Here is a 21,627-nt window from a genome sequence, read left to right on the forward strand (position 1 = left end):
AGGGGAGTGCAAGGTAAAAATTTTCTTTTGGAAAAACATCTGTTCTCAAATTAAAGGGGCTGAGAAGCCAACGCAATAGTTTGTTTTCATGTTTCCAAGTTTTATTGCCCCTCTGAGCCAGGACACTCCCAGAGCACTCTGCAGTGCCAGGTCAGGCACACTGCACTGCCAGCCTGCACTGCAGCTTCGCTGCAACTTCTGCAGATGCAAACAGCAGCAAAACAACTGTGAAAAGGATGAAATGAAACCATTTCCAGTGTTTTCCACCACTTTCAATGTCTATGAACCGATCAAAAGAAGTCTGAGCAATGATGGCCACGTTACTGAACTGTTCCATGGCTGAGATATTCTGAAAACAACTGCTCAGGTTTGCAGAGTGTGGTCCGAGACATCACCACCAAATGTAGTTTTTAATGCTTCCTGTTTGCCCTATATAGTGGGATTAACTCAAGTTCATTTTTACTTTTACCTAATGGCAAACAATGAAAGTTGTGTCCAAAAAAAATACTTAGGATTCTTGTACATAATCAAGCTGTCATACATTTCCTATTTCCTTCAAATTTGTGAGCTTTAAGAGAGAGAACAAAATGTTGGTTGTGTTTTTTACTGCACCAGCTTGTGACAGTAAACAGCAATATGGACCAAGATATTAAGAATTATGAAAGCTGGAACACAGCAGCCACATTTTATAAGTTCTGTGCAAGAAGTTCTGTGAAGACATCAATTAACACCTATTCAATAAACAACTACCCAAGAGCTTCTCATTATGAAGCTCAACAAGTCATTATAACCACATATCACAGTGTACAACTGCACATCACCACACCCAGTGGTCCCTCAAACACAGCACACACTACAGCAAGCTTGCACAGCAGCTGTTTGTAACTCTTAAGGAGTTCTCACTTTGTAAAACCTTTGGAAATATGAAAAATTTAATTATTAATTTCGAAGAGGGTTATTTTAGAGTTAATAATGTGCTGCAAAAAATGTAAAATGAATTTGATTTTTAAAATAAGGGTAACAGTCTTAAAGTGTACATAAAGGCCAAGCCAAAGCAAAAAGCAGCAAAATCAAGCTCCAGCACACAAACTGGGTGCAGCTTCATCAGGCAGGGCAAGGAAACACACACAGAGCTGTGCAGGGACAGCCTAATTTACACCACGGGTTTCCAAGTACAGCAGTGCAGATCACATATTTCCCAGCAATGAAAGACAGAACCAGCAAGCCACAGAGCAGAGTCATCTCACCATTTGCTTTTGACTTTCCCCTGTGCTGTCCAGTTTCAGCACAGTGCAGTGGTGTGCTTGGGTGGGCAGATGATTTATGTGAAGACACAGATTTTGTCACCATTGATCTTTCAGGGGAAAGCTCCTGTGAGATATCTGTGTTTTCCCCAGCGCCAGAATGCCCTGCAAAGTTGTAAGAAGTGTTACCATTAGACCCTGTGGTGAAGGAAAGCTGACAGAGGGAACAGCCCCCTGCCTGCCCACAGCAGGCACAGCCCACTCACTGGGCCAGGCCCCGCTGGAGGAGCTGGGGCTGCAGGACTGCACCATGCTCAGAGAACTGGGCAAGCTCTCCAGAGGCAAGGAAGATCCTGCCTGGAACAGAACAGAACACATGATGCTGCTCAGTCACTGCTGCCAGCAGTGGAAGGTTCCAGTGACAGCCTCTGCAGCCCCACTGCTCCTCAGGGTGAGCGGGGGCACAAATGCTTGTGCTCCACAGGCACTTCCACACAAGCGCTGCTGGCTGGAGACCTCTCCCTCACACACATTCCCTGATCTCACAGACTTCCAAAGGGACAGAAAGCACTCCTGCTTTCCCAGTCTATCTATGGAACAGGATGCATGGGTGGTAAAGCCCAGGTTAGGAGTGTGTGGTGAAACCCCCTCAGATGGTCCCTCTGTGAGGTCCCATGTCATGGCCTACACTGGATATGCATCAGGGCTGGCTGTGGTTCCAAGAGCACCCTCCAGTTACATGGGGAAAACCTTCACAGTGCCTGCACTCAACAACCATAAGAGCAACATCAAAAAAAGGCAAGCAACACCTTAAAACACAAGAGTAGTCTGACTGACAGCTCGAGGGCACTATTTGTGCATGAATTTACAAATTTTATTTTGCATATTATAATTATACCATCAGAGACTCATTAAAATTATCTGTTTCAGAGAATCACGTGATTCTGAGTCAGTTGGCTATAGTTCTTCCCATCCACTCTCTCAATATCTTGCCCTATTTCCTCATGGCAGTAAACAGAGAAAGTATTTTCTTTCCATCTCTGAAACTCCTCCTGAAGGAGATCTTGTTCCACAGCACCCCTCCCTCAGGTTGGAGTGTGCCAAACCAGCCACCCCAGCCACCCACCAATGGCACTCAAAGGGGCCACACTTGGATCCTCCAACATTTCAAAGAAATCTTTCAGAACCAGCTGCATTTTCAGCAGAGAAGGATCCATCAGCACCAATCCCTGGGCCTACACATGGAGCTCCAAGTGTAAAGTGGTCCCAGGAAAGCATTCCCAGGCCTCTGCAGGTGACACCAACAGGGAAGGCCCATTGTACTGCAGCCATTTTAATGGAGGGCAACAGCAGGTCAGGAGACAGGACAGAGGGACACAGCTGAGTCGAGTAGACACTTTGTATCAGGGTGTTACTTAATCTCTCCAAAAGAGAGACTCAACCTTTAAGAAATAAACTTAGGCTATGACAGGTTTAATAGGACTCATTGTCACAGGCTCTGAAATCCCACCCTAAATGAAGATGTAAGAAATAACAGTGTTAACAGCACAAAAGGAAGACAGTGTTTCCAAACTCCACCATTCACACAGGAGCCCCAACACTAACTCACACCTCTGAGAATATCCTGTACACAGGGTACCTGGTAACCAATCAAGGGATCTGCACCCTCTGAACAGGACAAAGCTTGCACAGAAACACATTTGCAAAGGAAGAGCCAGACCTGCACACTGAGAGACCTGCTGAGCAGTGACAGCCACTCTGTGCCATTGCAGCACCACCACAACCAGCTGCCATCCAGCATGAACAGTGAAGCTCAACCAGGAAAAACATTTCCTTGCCAACCACGATTTAAAATTAACCAGTTAATAAATTCAGTTAACAGACTAGTGAAGAAAGCAATGCCCATTCTTAAGTGAGCTAAACTGGGTGACAAAACAAGAGTAATTTTCATCTACAGAAGAAATATCAGCTTTACCAGGCTTAGATCTCTTTTTCTTTTTTTTCTTTTTCTTTGACTTGGATCTTCCATAGTCTTTGGATTTTCTTTCTTTGTTCTTCTCATGTTCTTTAACCCCTAAAATCAGATAACATTGCAAGTTAGTTTTTAAATGTAGATACATTTATTCTACTTATTATTTTCCTAAAGACCTCCACAATTTCTTTGGACAATCAAGGCCAGTTTACTGAAAAAAACCCCAAGGAAATTTATGTGTAAGAATCCCCAGCTCTCACTTGGCATGGTCTATTTTAACGTCCTAATCTGACAGTTCCATAAAAAAAAATTAGAATATCATGTGGGAGAAATTGACTGTACAGCACTGCCCATTTATTATGTATGTGCTTCAGAGATTATAAAAAAGAAGAGACTGAGGGATTTGTTGTACCCACTTTCTAAATTGCTGTGGCTGAACATTTCAGTAGCATTTTAACGAAGCCTGACAAAAACAAAACCCCAACCCCCAAAACTTCACTTCCTCAAATATTTTACTTTCATTGTAAATGGAGTAAACAACTGGTTCAACTTTAACTACTATTCTCTCAGCATCTGTTCTTCATCCTATTTTATGGGATTAAAAACACACCACAACTTGAGAGTGTGACCCAAGTCCATGCTCAGGGCATGATTCCAGAGCAGTGCAGCTCAGTGTTTGTTTACAACTGCTGTCTTTCAGATTTAGATCCCTGCAGCACCATTTCCAGATACTGACACAGTCCCTTAAGTGAATTACCCTGACTCAGCCATGCTGCAACCCACAGCTGCTGCAGAGGGATGCCTTGCACCTCAGAACTACTCTGCTCTCAGAAAGCTCTGCTGACTGAGCCACTCACCATCGCTTTCAGAAACCTATCCCTACTTCTGGACACGGACAGCAGAACAGGCAGCTACAGTCACTCCACAATGTAAGGAATCTCCTGCACAAACCCCTTCAGCCCCCCAGCTGGTCTGTACCCCCTTGTGCAGCACACCAGCAGCACTGTGTGTTGTGCCAGCAGTGAACCCCTCAAAGCACTGGCTGCGTATCCATGGCTCGAGCAGCTCCCTGAGAACTGCAAACCTCAGCCACGTTTCCCAGCTGGGATGCAGGAGACAGGCTCACTAGCTCTGCCTCAAGAGACTCCTTAGCCCTGCACCTCCCTACCCTCTCAGTCCTTGTCATCTGCTGCTCCTTTGTCCTTGATGTGGCTCTCCTGGCCCGTGGCTGGTGCTGTGCCTGCTGCCTCCTCAGCTGCTGCCCCGGCTGCACTGGCAGCACAAAGGCACCTTCATCCCAGCTCCAGGGGGATCAAGAGGTGCCAGTCAGGTTTCGGCACAACTTCCTTCTGACTTTCCTCTGTCATCTTCTGTTTTTCCAGTGCTCAGAATCTTCTGGGTACCATTCCCTTCTCCCTGCTCACAGGGATGCAAGGAAGTTCTGCCATTTTATTCTTTCAGAAGGGCAGAGAGAATAACTGAGCTTAACACAGGCAGAAAAATTTTGCTTCCTTTCATTTGGGAACTGAAAATCAAATGGTCAGATTCCTGGATTTGTTTTAAGATATCCAAGAACACAGAGTAAGCTGCCTCAGTCACTGTCAATATATCCACAAAAAATATGACAGATTGTCACTTTGTCCCACACTTTTCCCCCTTGGGCTTACCACTGTATCTTAAAATCTGAATAAAAAAAAAAATCTCAGTATTTGCAAATTTCTGTGTACAGGTACCTTCTGAACTGCACACCACAGTTCATGCATGCTCCCTGAAAATAAAACTCTGCAAAGAACAAGTACTCAAGAGTTACACCAGGTCTTCCAAACACCATGTACTGAAGGATCTTGCTGTCTCAAACTGTTTCTTACAAGCACTCCAGAGTGTAATGAATTCTTACTGACACAAGTCCAGACAGGGAGACTGTCTAGGTTAGGAGCATCCTCACAGATTTGTGTGATCAAACAGAATGATAAACTGCTTTAAATAATCCTAAAAATTTAGCACAAAATAACTACATTTTTAACAGCTTTGGCCTTTTTTTTTCCCCCAAAAATGTAAGACTTCAATTTCCTGAATGACAGAGGTTCATGAGGACCAGGATGAGCACTCACAGGCTTCACCATGTGAAAGTTCATCTTAATCTTTAAATGCCACACTCTCAATTGAGACCCGTCCCACCGATTCAGAGCAGTGAGGAGGCTGAGGGATCTCATCCAACAAGGGAGGGCAGCAAACAGGAACAGGCAGAGGTGCTGGGCACTGCCCCACTGCTGTGAGCAACACACTGACAGGCAGCTGAGGTGATGATCTCCAGGACACAGATCGGCTGTTACAGCCAACAGTCCAAGCACAGATTTTGTTTGTGTTCTCCTCACCACCATGACTCGAATTCTCACCACACATCTGAACCAAAGTGGTGATGTAGCAAATCTGGAAGTACGCTGGAAATAATTTATTATTGATATACATATAAAATATTTAAAGATATGTATTGTTTCTGTGCTTGTGTACACACACATCCCTCCCACTCACTAGGGGCTGCCACCCCCCTACACTATAGGTTATTTCAGTATAAACAGGCTTTGCACTATTACACTGAACAGTGGAAGCTGTGAAGTCCTTCAGAGACATCTAGTAGCAAGTGTTGACTACCAGAAGTAGCTAAATATTGTTAAAAAAACACCCCACAAAATAAAACACCTAAAATCATTGTGCCCCACTGGCCACCCCACCCCTATTTTAAGTTTAGGTACCTCAGTAAATACAGGATTAATGCTTTGGACAATCAACAGTTTAACAGAATTAAGACTCATGTATCAAAGAGTAAAAATAAGCAACAATCTTTTCATGCCCTTTAATACTTCAAGTACTTTTTACATCTTAAAAATATTACCCACCGACTGAAAAGAATAAACCCCAATGTAGATGTCAAGAAAGGTTACCAAGTGACAGTGAAAAACACTGCTTACATTTTATATTGTGTATTTATACAGAATTATACTCTCTAAAAGAAGGCAGACAGGACACACACTATCAGTATTATCAGTTTTTTACAATGCTTAACCCCTTCCCCAGTTTTCCAAGCTTCCCTCTCTGTTACCCCGAGCCGTACCATGTGCCACTCTGTCTCTTTCCCGGGGCCTCCGCAGTGCTCTCGCTATGTGGGTCCTGGTTTGGTCTCTAACAGAATGGCGGTGACTATTTAATGCACTTACAGGAGTTGAAGTTCTTCTCTTTTCTATTTTTTCATCTCTATATGGGGTACTCCTTAGGGCTATGTGTAGAGGAGCATCTACAAAGAGAACAAAGACCAAGTCCAAGCTTTAAATACTTTCAAAAGTCAGTCTACCTCAGCAGCAGCAGTAGCAGCTCTGGCAGTTCATGTGGAGCTTTTCTGATAGACACTGCTCAACTCAGTCCTGGCCCTGACTGAAAGGCTAAAACCTCCAATGCTTTTACTGGGTTTGTGGAGGGGGTTTTTCCTGTCAAAAAGAAACAGTGGATGCACATGCATTCCCCAAAGTTCTGTTCTTCCAGAAATACTGTGACTTTGAAGAAAAATGGAAAAAGAAACAGTTCAAATTGGCAAAGACATGAGTCAGGTAATTAGTTACTCCAAGAGAAAAGATGCCCTGTTGATTTAATTAGAGGAAGCACAGCCTGTCCTCAGGTGTGCTTTGTAAGGAGGCACAGAGAAGGGGCATAAAGCAGCTTTTAAATACATACCACTGAAAGAACAGTGTTTCAATTGAGAGTGAGATGCAAGAATTCAGGATCACTATCTGTAATTTATAAAAATCATGAGATACAGAAATGGCTTCACCTGAGATTCCATTTTTATTTGAGTCAAGTCAGTCTCCTTCTCCTAACTACAGGTAGCAACTCTTCCAGAAAGACTCCTGGACGTGCAAGAGGAGTGGTGACGATGGCAAAAGCCAAGGCAATAAGGCAGGTGGTACAGCAGATTGAACAGGACCAGCACACTGACACTTTGGAGCATGACACTGAGTATCTTGGTCAATGAGACCCAGCAGCCAAGGAGACAGCCTGCTGATTTTCATCATCGCAAGCACCTCAAAAGTTCAGTGGATACCTAAGTTAACTTCCTTCTTGTCTGAAGATTAATGTGCCACTTGGACATCTTTACTTAAGACAATCTGAACAGAACCTGAAAGTGACTGAAGACGGAAGGAAAAAGTCCTAGAGAACATACTTAGAAGAAACAGTATCAAATACCCAGTCCTGCTCAACATTTCAAGCTGAAGCAGTAACAAGGCACACTGCAGAGCTTCCATAATCAAGTGGATCTCTTCAGGCAAAAGAAAATCCAAGATGCAGGAATCTGAAGGCCATCAGATGACATTTTCCCTGGTCCTCTGACTCTGAAGTTGCATTAGAATGTAAGGAGGACAAAGAAAAAAAAGAACAGGAGCCATCCATACCCATTTCTGTAACCAAGTTGTTACCTTCCAGTCACCTGCCCCAGTGCTTCACAGCAGCCACAAAACACAGGAGCTAAACAAAACCCCAGCTTTTACACAAGACTCTCCAAAAGGTGTCTTTTGTCCCATCAGGTAAATCACTGGTGCCTTTTGCTGGGTGCTTATTTACCTCAAGAGCTGCATGACTGTAGAAAGGAACAGGTTTTGTCCAGAAGAATTACCAAAACCAGAAGATACTCCTTGATAGGACAAGACAGCACAGTATGTGCATGACCTGCCATTTGCAACAGGACTAACTTCTCTTGCAGGAGTAAGTATAAAGAGGTTTTGTGGTGGTTTTTTGTTTGTTTGGTGGGGTTTTGTGCTGTTTTTATTTGCTTGTTTGTTTCCAAGCCAAGTGTTTTTTTGTAGGACTCGCTGCTAACAGAATGTGCTCTTCTGAGGACTTCCATGACTAAGGGTTGAACAAGACATCACCAGTTCAGACAGAGAAAACTTTTTCCCATTGTTACACAGTAGCTGAGAAATAAGATTCAAGTACTTCGTAACCTCTGTGGGACCATCAGTGCCCTAATGAACTTCCTGAAATGCAAACGGTTTGTTGCAGCACAAGGTGAGAAAGTCACATGAACAAGCCTTTCTCCAGCTTTCCTGATTGTCTGCAACAACTTACCTGTAAAAATATTTATAGAACACCATCTCAGAGAAACCCAAAGCTACAACACAAAAATCCATACAAACCAGACAACCTTCATTTAGGCCTCCTAACCTTCCCCACTCCCAACAGCTCAACTCAATGTCATGAATTAACATTTAAGAACCCCCCTTGATCCCACCGGTCTTTGAAAGAGCACAAGGCCCCTGGGCTGAGATCAGCACACACAGGCTCCTGGTGGAACAGAACTGTATTGCGTGTCCATTTGACTTTCTTTAGTTTTGTGAGACTAAATTTTAAGGAGATGCTTTGCCAAGGATATGTCCTGTGTTTTATGACTCACAGGTAAACACATTTCTGTGAGATATTTCAGCCACCTGTAACCACTCTGAAATGTATTTCATAGTTACGATTAAATTTGAGAGGATGAGATAAAAAAAACACATCCTGAAAATTTACCCTAAACTTTTGGGACAGCAAACATCAAAAGCGATGCCACGGAGATGCAAACTTGCAAACTTTCTATACTTAAGTGTCCCTTTTCCTCTCCACTTGCAAGTATAACTCAAACCAATTTATAAAATTATCCCCTAAAAACCCAAGGGCAATTATGCATCACAACAACAACCCAGACCTTGTACTTAGGCACATGGCTTTAGAACGTGCCCATTCCCCCGTTCAGACTTTCTGCATTAGTGCCACCTGCAGGGTGTGCCACCTGACCCCATCCTCTGACTCCCTTCACTCCCTGAAGGTTTCCCACTCCTCTGTCTGCACCCAGTCACAGTCACCCGCACTGGGAGGCTGCAGTGACAGCAGCACCACACTCTTGGACTCTCCTGTCCTATCAGGAGGGCACAGGAGGCCCCCACGTGTTTCCTAAGGCTGTCTGTGCAAGCCCCATGAAGACACCTGCACCAGGGTCCCACCTCAGGGAAATCAAAAAAGGCACAAAAAGCCTCCTGACAACCCAGGCAGTGACACCCTCACAGTTCTTCAACAGTGACATTGCAGTTAAACCCCAGAGCAGATGAATCTCCAGGTCAGGTGACAGTAAACCCAGCTAACAGGAGCAAGAGACAGGGGCCGTGCTGACTGACTGTCCCCAGCCTTCTGCATGAAATTGTTCCAGGCCTCCCTCCCCTGAGCCTAGAAGAAGTATCCTCTTCCATATGAAGAGGTGACCCACAAGCAGTGAAAGATCTTATAAACCAACAAAAATACAGAGCTGAGATATGAAACCACCTCAATCATGCAGAAACCACATGGACAGAGCTCCAGAGAACCAAGGCCTGCTGTCCATAGCTCCCTGTCCCCTCAACACTGGCGTCCAGCTCCAGGTAAGGAGGCAACTCAGCATTCCCAGGAAGCAGAGACTGCATTCCCAAGTGCTGTGAACCAGACAGTGCTCACCATCCACAACTGTCAGACCATTTGCTGAGAATATCCAACAATGTTTCCAAGAACTGAAAGACCACCGATCATCTTGACTCACAGCCACCCTCACAAACCAAAGGCAGTGCTGTCAAGGTAAGCCAGTGAGTATCAGTAATACTGCAGAACAAGGAGGGTGCCAGTGCAGATCCTCAGCTGCTGCCAGGAAAGGCCCTGTGTGTGCAGATCCCCATGCACACCCCAGTGCCCAGCCAAGAGGCAGCCAGAATTCAGAGGGCACAGGAAAATGTCCCAAAGGATTAACCCAACAATCACTACACCACAGGCCAGAGGGTCACCTGTGAACAGATACCAGTGATAAACAGATGCCTGAGATGTTTAGGCTGTCAAAGCAAGTTTGCCAACCCTATCCATGCATGATTCAGATCTCATCAGTAACATAAGTAAGGACAAAGCCACTGTTTTCTTTGCATCCATTCACGTAAAGAATTCATGCATTAAGTAATTTATGCACTAACAGGACATACTGTAGTTAACCTTAAGTAGGCAGGATTTTCTAACAATGAAGTTATAAGTTATGTAAAAAAAATTAAACATACTGACAAAACACTTTTTCCTTCTCTAATTGCCTTTTATGAACTCCACAGTAGGAACAGATTTTCTACAGTCTCCAAACTACAAATTGCAGATCTGTTCCTTTCTTTTCTTCCTCATGGCAAGGAACACAGCAGAGCCAAGCCTGGCACCAACTTGCCAGACCAAGGCTACTGTTATACACCCACACACCAGACTGGAGCCTGGTACTGTACAGCATTTTCCAAGTCCCAAAACTGAGTTTAGCTTCCATTAGGAGTAAAGCTCCTCAGGGGAGCCGAACAATGTCCAAGGAGTGAATGGGCATCAACTGATCAGGTTCCTGCCAGGACAACTGTGCTGAGGGCAGTGTAAGGTCTGTCTGCATCACCAAGGGGTTATTAAGAGCATAAGAACACACCAATCACCTCTGATGGCACCTCCTTGCACAGGTTATCAACTCCCCTCCCTGTTCACGTCTAATGAGTCTCCTGAGAACCCTCCAGCACTCAGCAGGTACAGAGGCTCACCAAGGTACAACGAGGGGCACATCAGCAGTGTCAGCACTCAAGGCTTGACTTTCAGATTTCAGAAAACATGTTCAACACAAAGGAATGACCTACATTTTGCTGAACCTCAAAATGTAGAGATTTTACTAAAAAATGAAAGCCACCAATTCAGAAAAACTCGAAGTTGAGATGTTCAAATTAGGAGTTGCAGGTAGAAAGAATGAAATGAAGATATTTCATGCTTTGTGCCCTTGGAGTGGTCTAGGTCAGGAAACACCAATCTCTGTTAAGAAAAACCTTTTGCTGGCACTTTACATAAAATAACATGGACAGCAGACATATCTGAAGGAGAAAACCGGTACCTTCAGAGAAAGTCGTTTACAATAAGTGTCTGTAGAAGCCACAGTGTGTGAGGACATACTTGAACAGCAAACTAAAGGGCTCTGCAGCAAAAGAGAAAGGACTACAAAGAAAAAGCCTTTCTTAAGACTAATGCATATGGGCATGGAAACCAGTTCTACTCCATTTTTTTTATTGCAGTAATCAACAAGTAACAAACTGATGAAAATTTTCACAGATACTCCACCACATTCAATTTCCAAGCAATAAATCTGATAGAACATCTCAATGTGAACTGTAAAAAAACTTAACTAATTCTTTTGCCTAAGACTGACTTTAAGAAGTCATCTGTGGCCCAGGCCCAAAAAGCCTCCTTTAAGCTTATGCCCCAGCACACATTTGTGCAGGCCTGCAGTGACTCTGCAATGCACCTGCTGAGGGTAAAGCAGCCTGAGTGCTGGGGGCAGGAACACCTGCCCCTCCAGTGGCCCAGGGGCACACAAAGCCAACAGTCTCCTCTCTGTAGGAACAGTCTTTTCCTGAAGACCAAGAGCAGCAGCTCGTGGAGGTGTCACATGGGCCTGGGGGAAGAGCTCCTTCATCATAATAATCTCATAATATTTCCAAATTTCAAAACAGTTTTGCCTGAACACATCCCACGGGCATTAAGTCCTAGTCCTTCTGTTCAGGCATATTCTGTAGAGTGTATGTAAAATACAAGCTGCAGGCAATGGTAGTTCCTGCCCCTCTGCTCAGTCACTACAGAACTTACAGAGCTGTCAGATTTGCCACTGCAAAAGGCAAGATCCTTCTTTGGAAGAAGGGAGAGACAAGACAAATCAGTCCACATGAACCTTTCCAGCTCACTTAAGCTTTGATGTCAATGCCAAGTGGCACAGCTTACACTTCTGATATTGAAATTTCAGAGCCTCCACTTTACTGCAAAGCAATTACACTTAAATTGTTCCATCCCACAACATGGTAACTGAAGACCTCTTATATGCATCTTCTTTTTTATGTGTTGAAATTCTAATTTTAAGCATTGCATGGAAAAGGTTTTGCTGCTGTTCTGAATATTGCACATTTTTCTAGAACTTTAGGAACAGTAAGTATTTTCACTGTAAATCAAGTAACAGACTACCCCCACCATTTATTTACTTTTAGGTAGGAGAAACAGTAAGGAGTCCCAGAACTCTACAATAAAACTTGTGAGACAAAGCTTCTAAAGCAAGAGCATCTTCAAGCTTATGGAATAACAAGATTAACAATTTCTGAAGCTTCATCTGTTAGAAATTCTCACCTTTTCTTAAGCACTAAAATCAACTTAATATAGTGAAGTACAAGAAAAGCACATTTGTACCAAAGGTATCTAAACACATTCTTTGAAAAGGATAATTTTTGCTCACAAAGGATTGTAAAGATGACAAGTAGACCCACCGTGTACCTGATTGAACTATGGATTCAAAAGCCCTCACTTGAAGCAGGACATCCTGAAAAGCCTTTGAAAAGGTGACATAAAAGTGTTCAGCACACAGAAATTCTTGCTTAGCAGACTTGGCTTCCTATATGTGCCTTCAAATACAACAGTTGGAGCTCATAAACCCCCTGAACTCTGTTTTAGGCTGCGTGGTACCACCACAACAAAAACTGGAGAAATAAAAAATACATGGAGTTAAAAAACAATGGCACTTGGTGTCAGCCATACAATATAATTAATATATAATGACATTACTTTTCCTCATCTAGAGAAACCTTAGTGTGGCTCCACACCAGCAGGTTTGGGCTGTGAACAGCCGCCCTGCACCTCGCTGTGCTGCTCAGCAGCTGCCAGCACACCCAGGGCTGAGTGCAGTGGGGTGCTGGGAAATGATCCAGGGGAAAGCACCCATCACAAACAGGGAATGAGGGGGCTGAGGGCTTCAAATAAGCAAAACACAGTTACATCTCAACACCACAAGGAATTATGACAAGATGATGACATCAAAGCAACTGTGTGCCCTGGAAAGATAAACGGGAGGGTCAAGATATTGAGTCACATCACTAGTTGGTGCATCCAAGACAATCACAGGAAAACACCTTCACAAATCAAAATAATTGTGCAGTTAGGAAGAGCCAAACAGAAGTTTGGTTATGGAGAAGCACCTGGCAGGCACAAAGCCTGTTCTGAGCCCTGTGCAGTTGCCAGCAGACATCAGCAAGCTGCTGGGCTCAGGTGTGCTCCTCAAGGCAGCACTCAGGTTCAGCGCAGGGCTGCAGAGCACAACACACCGAGCTGTCACAACCTAATGCACTGAAAGAAAACTGCCTGTAAATAATCCAATCTTATGCCTTTGCAGGATTTAAAGTTACAGAAGTATTTGGGATTTACTGTTTATGATCTGTTTACACTGATCCTTTTAGGAACTAGAAGTAGTCCAAGTGAAAAATGATTTTCTGGCCTCATTAGGAAAAGCAGCCACGAAGCAAAGTGCAAGATAAATTCTTCTGTGGTGAGCTGGAGCTCTGTGGGCAACTTGTAAGACTGAAATTCTTAAACAGAGTATTACTCAAAGATGAAATGCAAAGACAAAAGAGGCCAGGGAACTCTGCAAGGAGAGAGCTGGATTTTATAAAAGAGGCTCAGTGAAAAGACAGAACACGTACCTGGTTTTCTGGACCTGCAGAACAAAGAGACATCAGTCCACGAGCAAAGTTTGGACAGGTTATCAAAAATACCCCTGCAGCTCACACTAGACCAGGACTGCCACTCAGGTGTCAGGCCAGGCACTGGGCAGAAAGGGCTTCAGAGAACAGGGGGAAACAGAAATGAATGTGATTGTGCAGACTGCAAAGTTGTAACCCACACATTCCTTTTTGGGGGTTGATTTGGGTTTTTTGCTCACCGTTATGTTTTTATTCCTTTCCATTACCCAACTGTGGTGTGAGGATCTTTTCCAAGCACAGCTGAAACAAGTGCATTTGTTCAACACTAAGACTTTTCAGCCCACAGAACAGTAAATACTGCAGGAACTGGATTTCCAGCCAGGCATGTACTTGAAGGCAGACCATGAAATGTAAAGACCAAGGAAGAAATAGGACAGAACTGGAGTTACCCAGACTTTTTCCCTAACGCAGAAAAGGACACAAGTCTTCAACCAATACTACTTGTCAAGCCAGGAGAAAAATAAAAATCAAGCCAGAAACTCGGGGAATTGTAGTTTTTAAAAAAGAACAGAGCAAGGGAGCTGCTACAAAAAAACAAGAGAAGCTGCATAGTGGGTTCTTTACCAGAAGATTATCTGTATTTCTAGAGAAGGGAATTTCTTCAGTATTATGTTCTCTAAAACACCATGTTCACACATACCATGTTTCTTCTCCACACAGAAAAATGCTAAGATGGAGCCCTAGAGAGACTTCAATCCAAAAGAACACCCATTTCTGTTCTTTTCCACCTGTCCTGCCTGCTGCTGTTAAAAAAAGGACACGATCAGCACCATACTTACACAGTGACCCAGCTGTGGTCCGTCCTCTTTTTGACCTTTCTTGATTAGCTTTTTCAGAAGCCAAAGAAGCTCTGGTTTGAATATTTCTTTTTACAGGGTTCTGCTGTGATTCTGCAGCCTTCTCCACTCCATGAAAGTACTTCATGTGATAATGCAATAACTTGGCTTTGCGGAAGGATTTTGAACAGTCCAAGAACTTGCATCTAAACTTGTGATCCTGGTCAACAGTTGCAGCTTTTTTTGATGCAAGAAAGTCTGTTCTCCTACAAGGTTTTGTTACTGTAAGAACAAAACAGATAAATTCCCCCATGCATTTGCTATATTTATCAAATGGTTTCCTAAACTTAAAACAACAAAAAAGTTAAGTAAGCATGCATTCAAATATACTAGCCATGAAATGCTAAAAATAAAATGTTAATGCTTTATCTGCCTTTAAGATCAATAGCTTTAAAGGGAAAACTGCCCTACTCTGCTCTTAAAATTGGTTGTCATGACACCAGTGATTTTATGAGTAAGTTACTCTTAGAAAACAACATTTTGCTTCCCTGAGTCCCCTGTCCAACAGCTGATATCAGTGTATAGTGCTCCTACAGATAAAAGACTGAATCAATAGAGAGTATGTCTCTAAGTCAGTGTTCTATAAAGTATTTATTTAATTTTTTGCAACTATTCACACCTTTGGTGAAAGCACTTTCAAGGAAAATAGTTCTGCTTCTCTGCTATCAATTCCTGTGCCACCTGCCCTCTGGGTCTCACCACTGAGGCCTGGCGGTTCCCAAGGACAATGCAAGCAGGATGTCAGAGAAACATTCTTCAAGTAAAACTGAAATTTATTTCAATTTTGAAGCTGCAATGAAGCCATGAAACTAAGCAGAAGGGAACTTGCCCGCACCTGTTACATAATGTCCCCTACAAGCTACAGTTACCTCGTTTCTCCAAAACACCACGGAAACCCTTCAGGCTCAAAGGAAATAAGGTTTTAAGGCAACTGTTTTACAGAGCACTGGTGTGCAACCTAAGGCTGTATCTAAATGGACCTGGTAAACTTCGAGTTCTAGCATTTCAGAAACATTTAATTCATTTTTTTGCTAAGAAACATACAAAAGAAACATTTTGAACTGAATCAGATTATTGTCACCAGTCCCTGTTCTCACCAGAACACAGGAGGGGTGAAATCAGGAAACACTCATCACAAAGAGCTCCATGCAATCATTCATCACCAAGACACACAACCAGAACACACCTCTCCAGCTACAAGACAATGGAAAAAAGGTGTCATTTCTAAGAAGCAGGTTCCAAATACAATTTTTCAGTTTGTTTTGTCACTACTAAAATATTATTTTCACAGTTACAAGTATTTTACGCTCGTGGGATTAAGCAAGAAGTGTTTACAGACCAGACCCAGACCCAGCAGCAGTGAATGAAGGAATGCAGCAATGAATGAGAATGAGGAGGTGACATTGGAAGTAGCTCAAAAAGCAAGGGACAAAAGGACCCAAAACATTAAGAACAAGAATAAGATTTTCTACAAGTGCAGATATGCAGGAAGGCACTGAAGGGAGTGTTAAAGGGAGTGCCAGCACAGCCTTGGGATAAAAGCACAGCACAGCTTGTGTACAAGTTCTCAGCAAGCAGCAACACCACCGTTCGGGAGCTGCAGACACAGAGGTTCTGTCAGCCAGAGGCAGCCCAGACAGTGCACCTGGGGCACACTCTGCTGCAAGGGCTGTGCTGGGACACAGAAACAAAGCCTGAACACAGAGAGAACACCAGGAATGGAGGCTGATGTACAGGGAAAGATTAAGTCATATGCACAGCAGGCTGGTTAAAACAAAGAATACTCAGTGAATTTGCATAAGGAAATAGTACAAATGAAGACACTGCTTTTGGGTGTTTCACAGCAGTAACGACCAGGAGGAAGACACTGGCACAGTCATGTTCAGAATGTGCTGACAGGGACATCAGTAAGACTTCAGCAAAGCCAGACTACTGAACCACACCTGCAGAATGACAAAGTTTGCCAATACCGAAATTGAAATGTATTTCAGACCATCAAAAGCTGCATTAAGAGAGAAAGAAAATATACTGCAGGGAGGGTCAGTGGGTTTAGTGAAAGCAAACCCAGAAGGATTCTCTTGACTGTAAAGCCAAAAATCAGCATTCAAGGATTATGAATGCTGAGAACTTGTTACATTTAATAACTAACATGAAGATGGGAAAACTGCAGCAGGAGGGAGTAAGGGGGTCCAAAGAGTCAGCAAAAAACATTACAGGGATGACAAGGGAAACTATTATACCACCACAAAACTGTCAGAATGAGGCCCTGCATGTAAGATGAGAGCAATTCCCTTCCACTGAGCTGGACAAACCCCAGAGAAGATACAGGGAATGGGTTCTAACTGATCTGCTACAAGTTAGAAGAGAGGACAGGACCATGTTAGCTGAAGCTTAGAAGTAAGAGGTAACAAAGGCGTGGGGCAAACGGGAGGAAAGCAAACAAAAAGCTCACTGCAACATGCAAAAGGAATGTATTTAGAGTAATAAAAATGCACACAGTCTCACATTGCTTAATTTATTCCCACCATTCCCAGCTTAAATTATTCCCATCCCCACCACATCTGGGGGCACTTTCCCTCTTTACAAGTAACACAACAGAACTCCCTGTCACCCGGGCACAGCAGGAGCTGATACCCAAATTCCCTGCCCAGGGCAGCCTCTGGAGAGTCCATGCTCCCAGTCCAGTGCTCTGAAAATCACTTCCTACACCAGGACCCAGAGAGGCAGTTACCATCCTTACACACAGAATTTCTGCTCACAATATATGGTATTAAAACTGGTCTCTACAGAGTTTTGCTGTATTATCTTCAGATTTTCAGGCACTTGTCTTTTCAGAGGAACTTGGTGTGTGCTCTGAGCACAGGGGAAAGTGAACAGTAAACTGCTAAACTGAGGAGACTGCCAGTCTCTATTTTCTGGTCTCCAAAGAAATACTAGAAGTGAAGATCAAATTATTTCTTCTCCTGCTGTGGAACTAAACACATCGAGGCTCTGGAGCACACACGTTCTCTGGTGCATTATCTACACAATGTTTGTTACCATGACCTTCCTGACAGTTTTCACACTGTGCTCTGGACCACTTCTCATCCTGGGCAAGGGTGGTCCTCACTAATTATTTATTTCTTTCAACTTGTTTCTTCTGAAATATTGTTTTTCCTGAGCTCACCAAGTGTTCCTGTTCATCACTTCAGTTCTCAAACAACATTTCTTCCTTTATTTTCAAAACCCTCTTCCTTTCAAGATCTCAGTTGTGAAACAAAAAACACCTTGCTTAATTGCTCTTCTCAACCTGTTTTAAGCAAGGGCAGCTTCCAAACATTTCCACTGCATCCAGAATCCCCACAAGAAGATGCCTTGTGTAACAAATACATACAGCACCAATAGTCACAGATCATTACACATTCATAACGCTGTGATTTTTGAGCTTGTAACATCACTTGGGGTTGCAAGAACTACTCCAGACAGTATTTCCTATGACCCTCCACTCACTATTTTCTCCCTGTGCTGGAACTGAATGTGTATCAATGAAACCAGGGAATCTGTGCAGTGCCCCACTGTGCAGCCCAGGGCACCTCTACAGGAGGCCAGGTGGGCTTTGCCTGCACTGTGAGGTGTAACAAACACTGAGCAGCTTGTGGTGCCCTCACTGCAGGAGCTCAGAGTGAGCAAGGCAGGATGACTTACTCACCTACCACATTGTGAGGCTCAAAGTGACAACTCTGACCCTGCCTTGAGGCGATCAAAGCCCACCCAGGTGAGCTGCAGGATAAACAGCTCTCTCACATGGATGCTCCTCCTCAACTGAACCCCAAAGCTAAGAGCAACATCACTAGAAAAAACATGTCTAAGTGTAAGGCAAATGGAATCCCTGACACAAGTCTGTGCAAATAAAGAAGTAATTTTAAGAGTGCTGGGAAATACAACTAAAAACACGATAACAGATCTGTGCAAAGCAAAGGCAGCTCACCTGTGAAGTCCACTCAGCTTGGAAGAGTAAACAGTGCTGCTGTGGAGTGCCCCTAAGCCTGTTGCCAGACACATGAAACAGAGCTTTAACTGGCTGCAAACATTTGTGACCACACTGACATCCCTTTTTTGGAAGACACCTTGATTTACCTAAATTCTGATCACCAATTCTGGTCCCTTGCCCTTAGATGCACCAACAGCCAGCAGAACAGGATTTTTATCTTCTTGCACATGTCATTAATGAGAATTTTGTTGAAAAATTTTAGAAAGGAACTAAAGTTATGACAAGAAATGCTGTCTTGCCCTTTCAGAACACATTAGAAACACACAAATTTTAAAACATCACAATCATAAAAAGACTCCAGATTGTGTTTGCTGTTATGTCTGTAACTACCATGAATCTTCAATCCTCTACCAACCAGTCACTGAAAAAAAACCCTTTAAAAAAGAACACTTTGTTATTAAAAATTCCTGATACTCAAATGCCATACAAATCATGTTCTCCCCATACATCATGCAAGGTAAAACTAGTACTACCAGGGTGCATTACTCACTAATGCCAAAGCAACACTAACACACCACACTGAGGAAAATAAAGGTTATTAACATTATTATTATTATGTTGTGGAGTATTTTCCTACTTTCCTAGGAGGAGAATGAATTCCCAAGTGACTAGAATTGAAGCCTATAAACAAAAATGTGAGTCCTGGGTTACAATATTGTACTTGTTCTATGTATCAGAAGTTACTCTTGAACTGAACTTCCATGCTGCATTTTATGGGAATCTTGCATGCAATTAGCACCCCCATGGTCCTCCTGCACCACCTCCTCTGACAAGGAACCCCCCCCTTCCCAAGCCCCAGATCTCTTTGATACACACCACAGGCTGAGTGCGTAACAAGCATAACTGTGTGTTACTGTATCTGGAGACCTGTGTATCTGCTCCCTTGATAATCCCCCCCAGATGAGGTAACAGCTCTCAGGTTTCAACACCAGCTGTTTTCTGAGACAACATGCTCAGCCTGTGTGACACCTACCCCTTCTGCAAGAGCAAGAACCCACTGGTGATTTTCAGATCCCATCCAGAGGCCTCTGTCACTGCCACACACACACACCCACCACTACCAGTGAACGACCAAGCCCTGCTGTTCTCCCACCAGGCAGCTCATGAGCACTGGGCTGTACTGGTATGGTCCCATGAGCAAGGCAGAGTATGTAGAGGGAAACAGATGCACATTTAACTACAAAGGATTTATCAGTAATGGACTCTAGGAATTTTAGAACTCTTGTCACAATAAACTGCTCATTAATCAGAGAATAGCATCACAGATTGGATTGGGTTGGAAAAGACCTCTGAGATCATCAAGTCCAACCCTCGGTCAAACTCCAGTCCCTTTACCAGATCATGGCACTCAGTGCCACGGCCAAGCTCAGCTGAAAAACCTCCAGGGATGGGGAATCCACCCCCTCTCTAGGCAGCCCATTCCAATGCCTTATTATTCTCTCTGGAAAGAATTTTCTTCTGATCTCCAATTTCCCCTGGCAGAGCTTGAGCTCATCGTGCCCCCTTGTCCTATTGCTGAGTGCCTGGGAGAAGAGACCAACCCCCACCTGGCCAGAACTTCCCTTCAGGTAGTTATAGACAGTGCTGAGGTCACACATTTTTAATGTTGGTTAAGTATGGAAATGCAGATTTTTGCTCTTTGATTTCAGCTGACAGTATTTACTCAAAAAGACCCAGTCCAGAATTTATTCCTCTTATGAGTTCTCTCCAATAAAAACACCTGTTTGCCACATCCAGATGTTCATCCAGGTGCATGTCTGGCATTTCTAATTGTACATGACATGGCTCTAATTAAAAAAAAAAATCCAGGCTCAGAAGTGTGGATTTTTACATAACACCACAATGTTGAGGTCAGAATTCAATGTGAGTGCATATTCCTGATTTAACTTCAGTCCAGCTTGGTCAAGTCTTGACAGCAGTGCCAGGAACAAGACTGCTGGAGCTGTGGCAGAGCCTTTGGGCAGGTGTGAGCCAGCCTGTCCCCACAGCCCTCCTGCCTGTGCCTGATGGGGCAGCAAAGGCCACAGCCCACACAGCCCATCAGTGGGACTGACACCACAGAGCAGGGATTACACACTCAGCTGGAACTCTCATGGGTTTGAACCCAAATTACAAATGCTCAGCAACAGCTGAAGGAGACCAACATCATAAGAGTTCTAACATCTAAGTACTAAAAGACCATTTACACATGCAGTCTGAGCAAAAGGAAAGAGGTCAGTTCCTTCCTGCACTGAGGGTGCAGGACAGTGAGAGAACACCCCAGGTGTGCTGCCACAGGGCAGTGAGTGCAAGAGAACACATGTAAGCAGGGGCAAAGCTACCACACAATGCTGAGCAACTCTAAGCTCTACAAATGCTCTCTTCCACTGAAAATCCAGCCTTTCTGATCAAGCATAAAATAGGAAGTATGTAGATCAAGTTTCCCCACTTAGCTGTAGATTCAAGGATTAAAATTATGAGAAACAATCACAGGATAGCACCACATTTTGACACAGCCTACTATCTGCATAGGCAATTTTACTTTGAAAAAGCAAGGTAGGAACACTCCCAAGGCAGGAGAAAACAGAAAATATATATTATTAAGACAGACAGTGAAATGTTTGAACTATTTCATAAATTTGCACTAAAGCCTCTAAACAGTCTAAACATAAGGATATAAAAATGTGCAATCAGGATTCCCAGACTGCAGTAACAGCAAGGTTACCACATACCTGCAGCATGAAAGGATAAAAGAATTTGACCTTTTAAGATATTAGTCCAACTTAATCCAGAATTCCAAACACTGGAAACAAACATTTGTTAACTTCATCACTCATGCTAAAAATGTTACACCCAGTCATTTGAAAATTATGATTTCCACTTTTAACAAGATTGCTGTCCATCACCAAAGGGTAAGGTTAAAACCAAGCCCACAAGGAATAAAAATATA

The 21,627-nt window shown here is 43.5% G+C and overlaps 1 protein-coding gene across 7 annotated transcripts in view; it reads right to left on the bottom strand.

The window, feature by feature from the left end:
• Positions 1-21,627, bottom strand: part of PHF20 (PHD finger protein 20) — a 65,564-nt gene that overhangs the window by 16,708 nt on the left and 27,229 nt on the right. For 5 of the 7 annotated variants that reach the window (XM_071573217.1, XM_071573215.1, XM_071573218.1 and 2 more), the window contains 4 exons: positions 14,612-14,890; positions 6,329-6,508; positions 3,220-3,318; positions 1,248-1,409 (listed from right to left, as the gene is read on the bottom strand). In XM_071573217.1, the coding sequence (XP_071429318.1) occupies positions 1,248-1,409; positions 3,220-3,318; positions 6,329-6,508; positions 14,612-14,890 (720 nt within the window). The remainder of the gene's footprint in view (positions 1-1,247; positions 1,410-3,219; positions 3,319-6,328; positions 6,509-14,611; positions 14,891-21,627) is intronic. The other 2 variants (XM_071573219.1, XM_071573220.1) reach the window with 2 other exon arrangements.

This window comes from Pithys albifrons, chromosome 18 (assembly GCF_047495875.1).
Source record: "Pithys albifrons albifrons isolate INPA30051 chromosome 18, PitAlb_v1, whole genome shotgun sequence".
Lineage (NCBI taxonomy): Eukaryota > Metazoa > Chordata > Aves > Passeriformes > Thamnophilidae > Pithys > Pithys albifrons.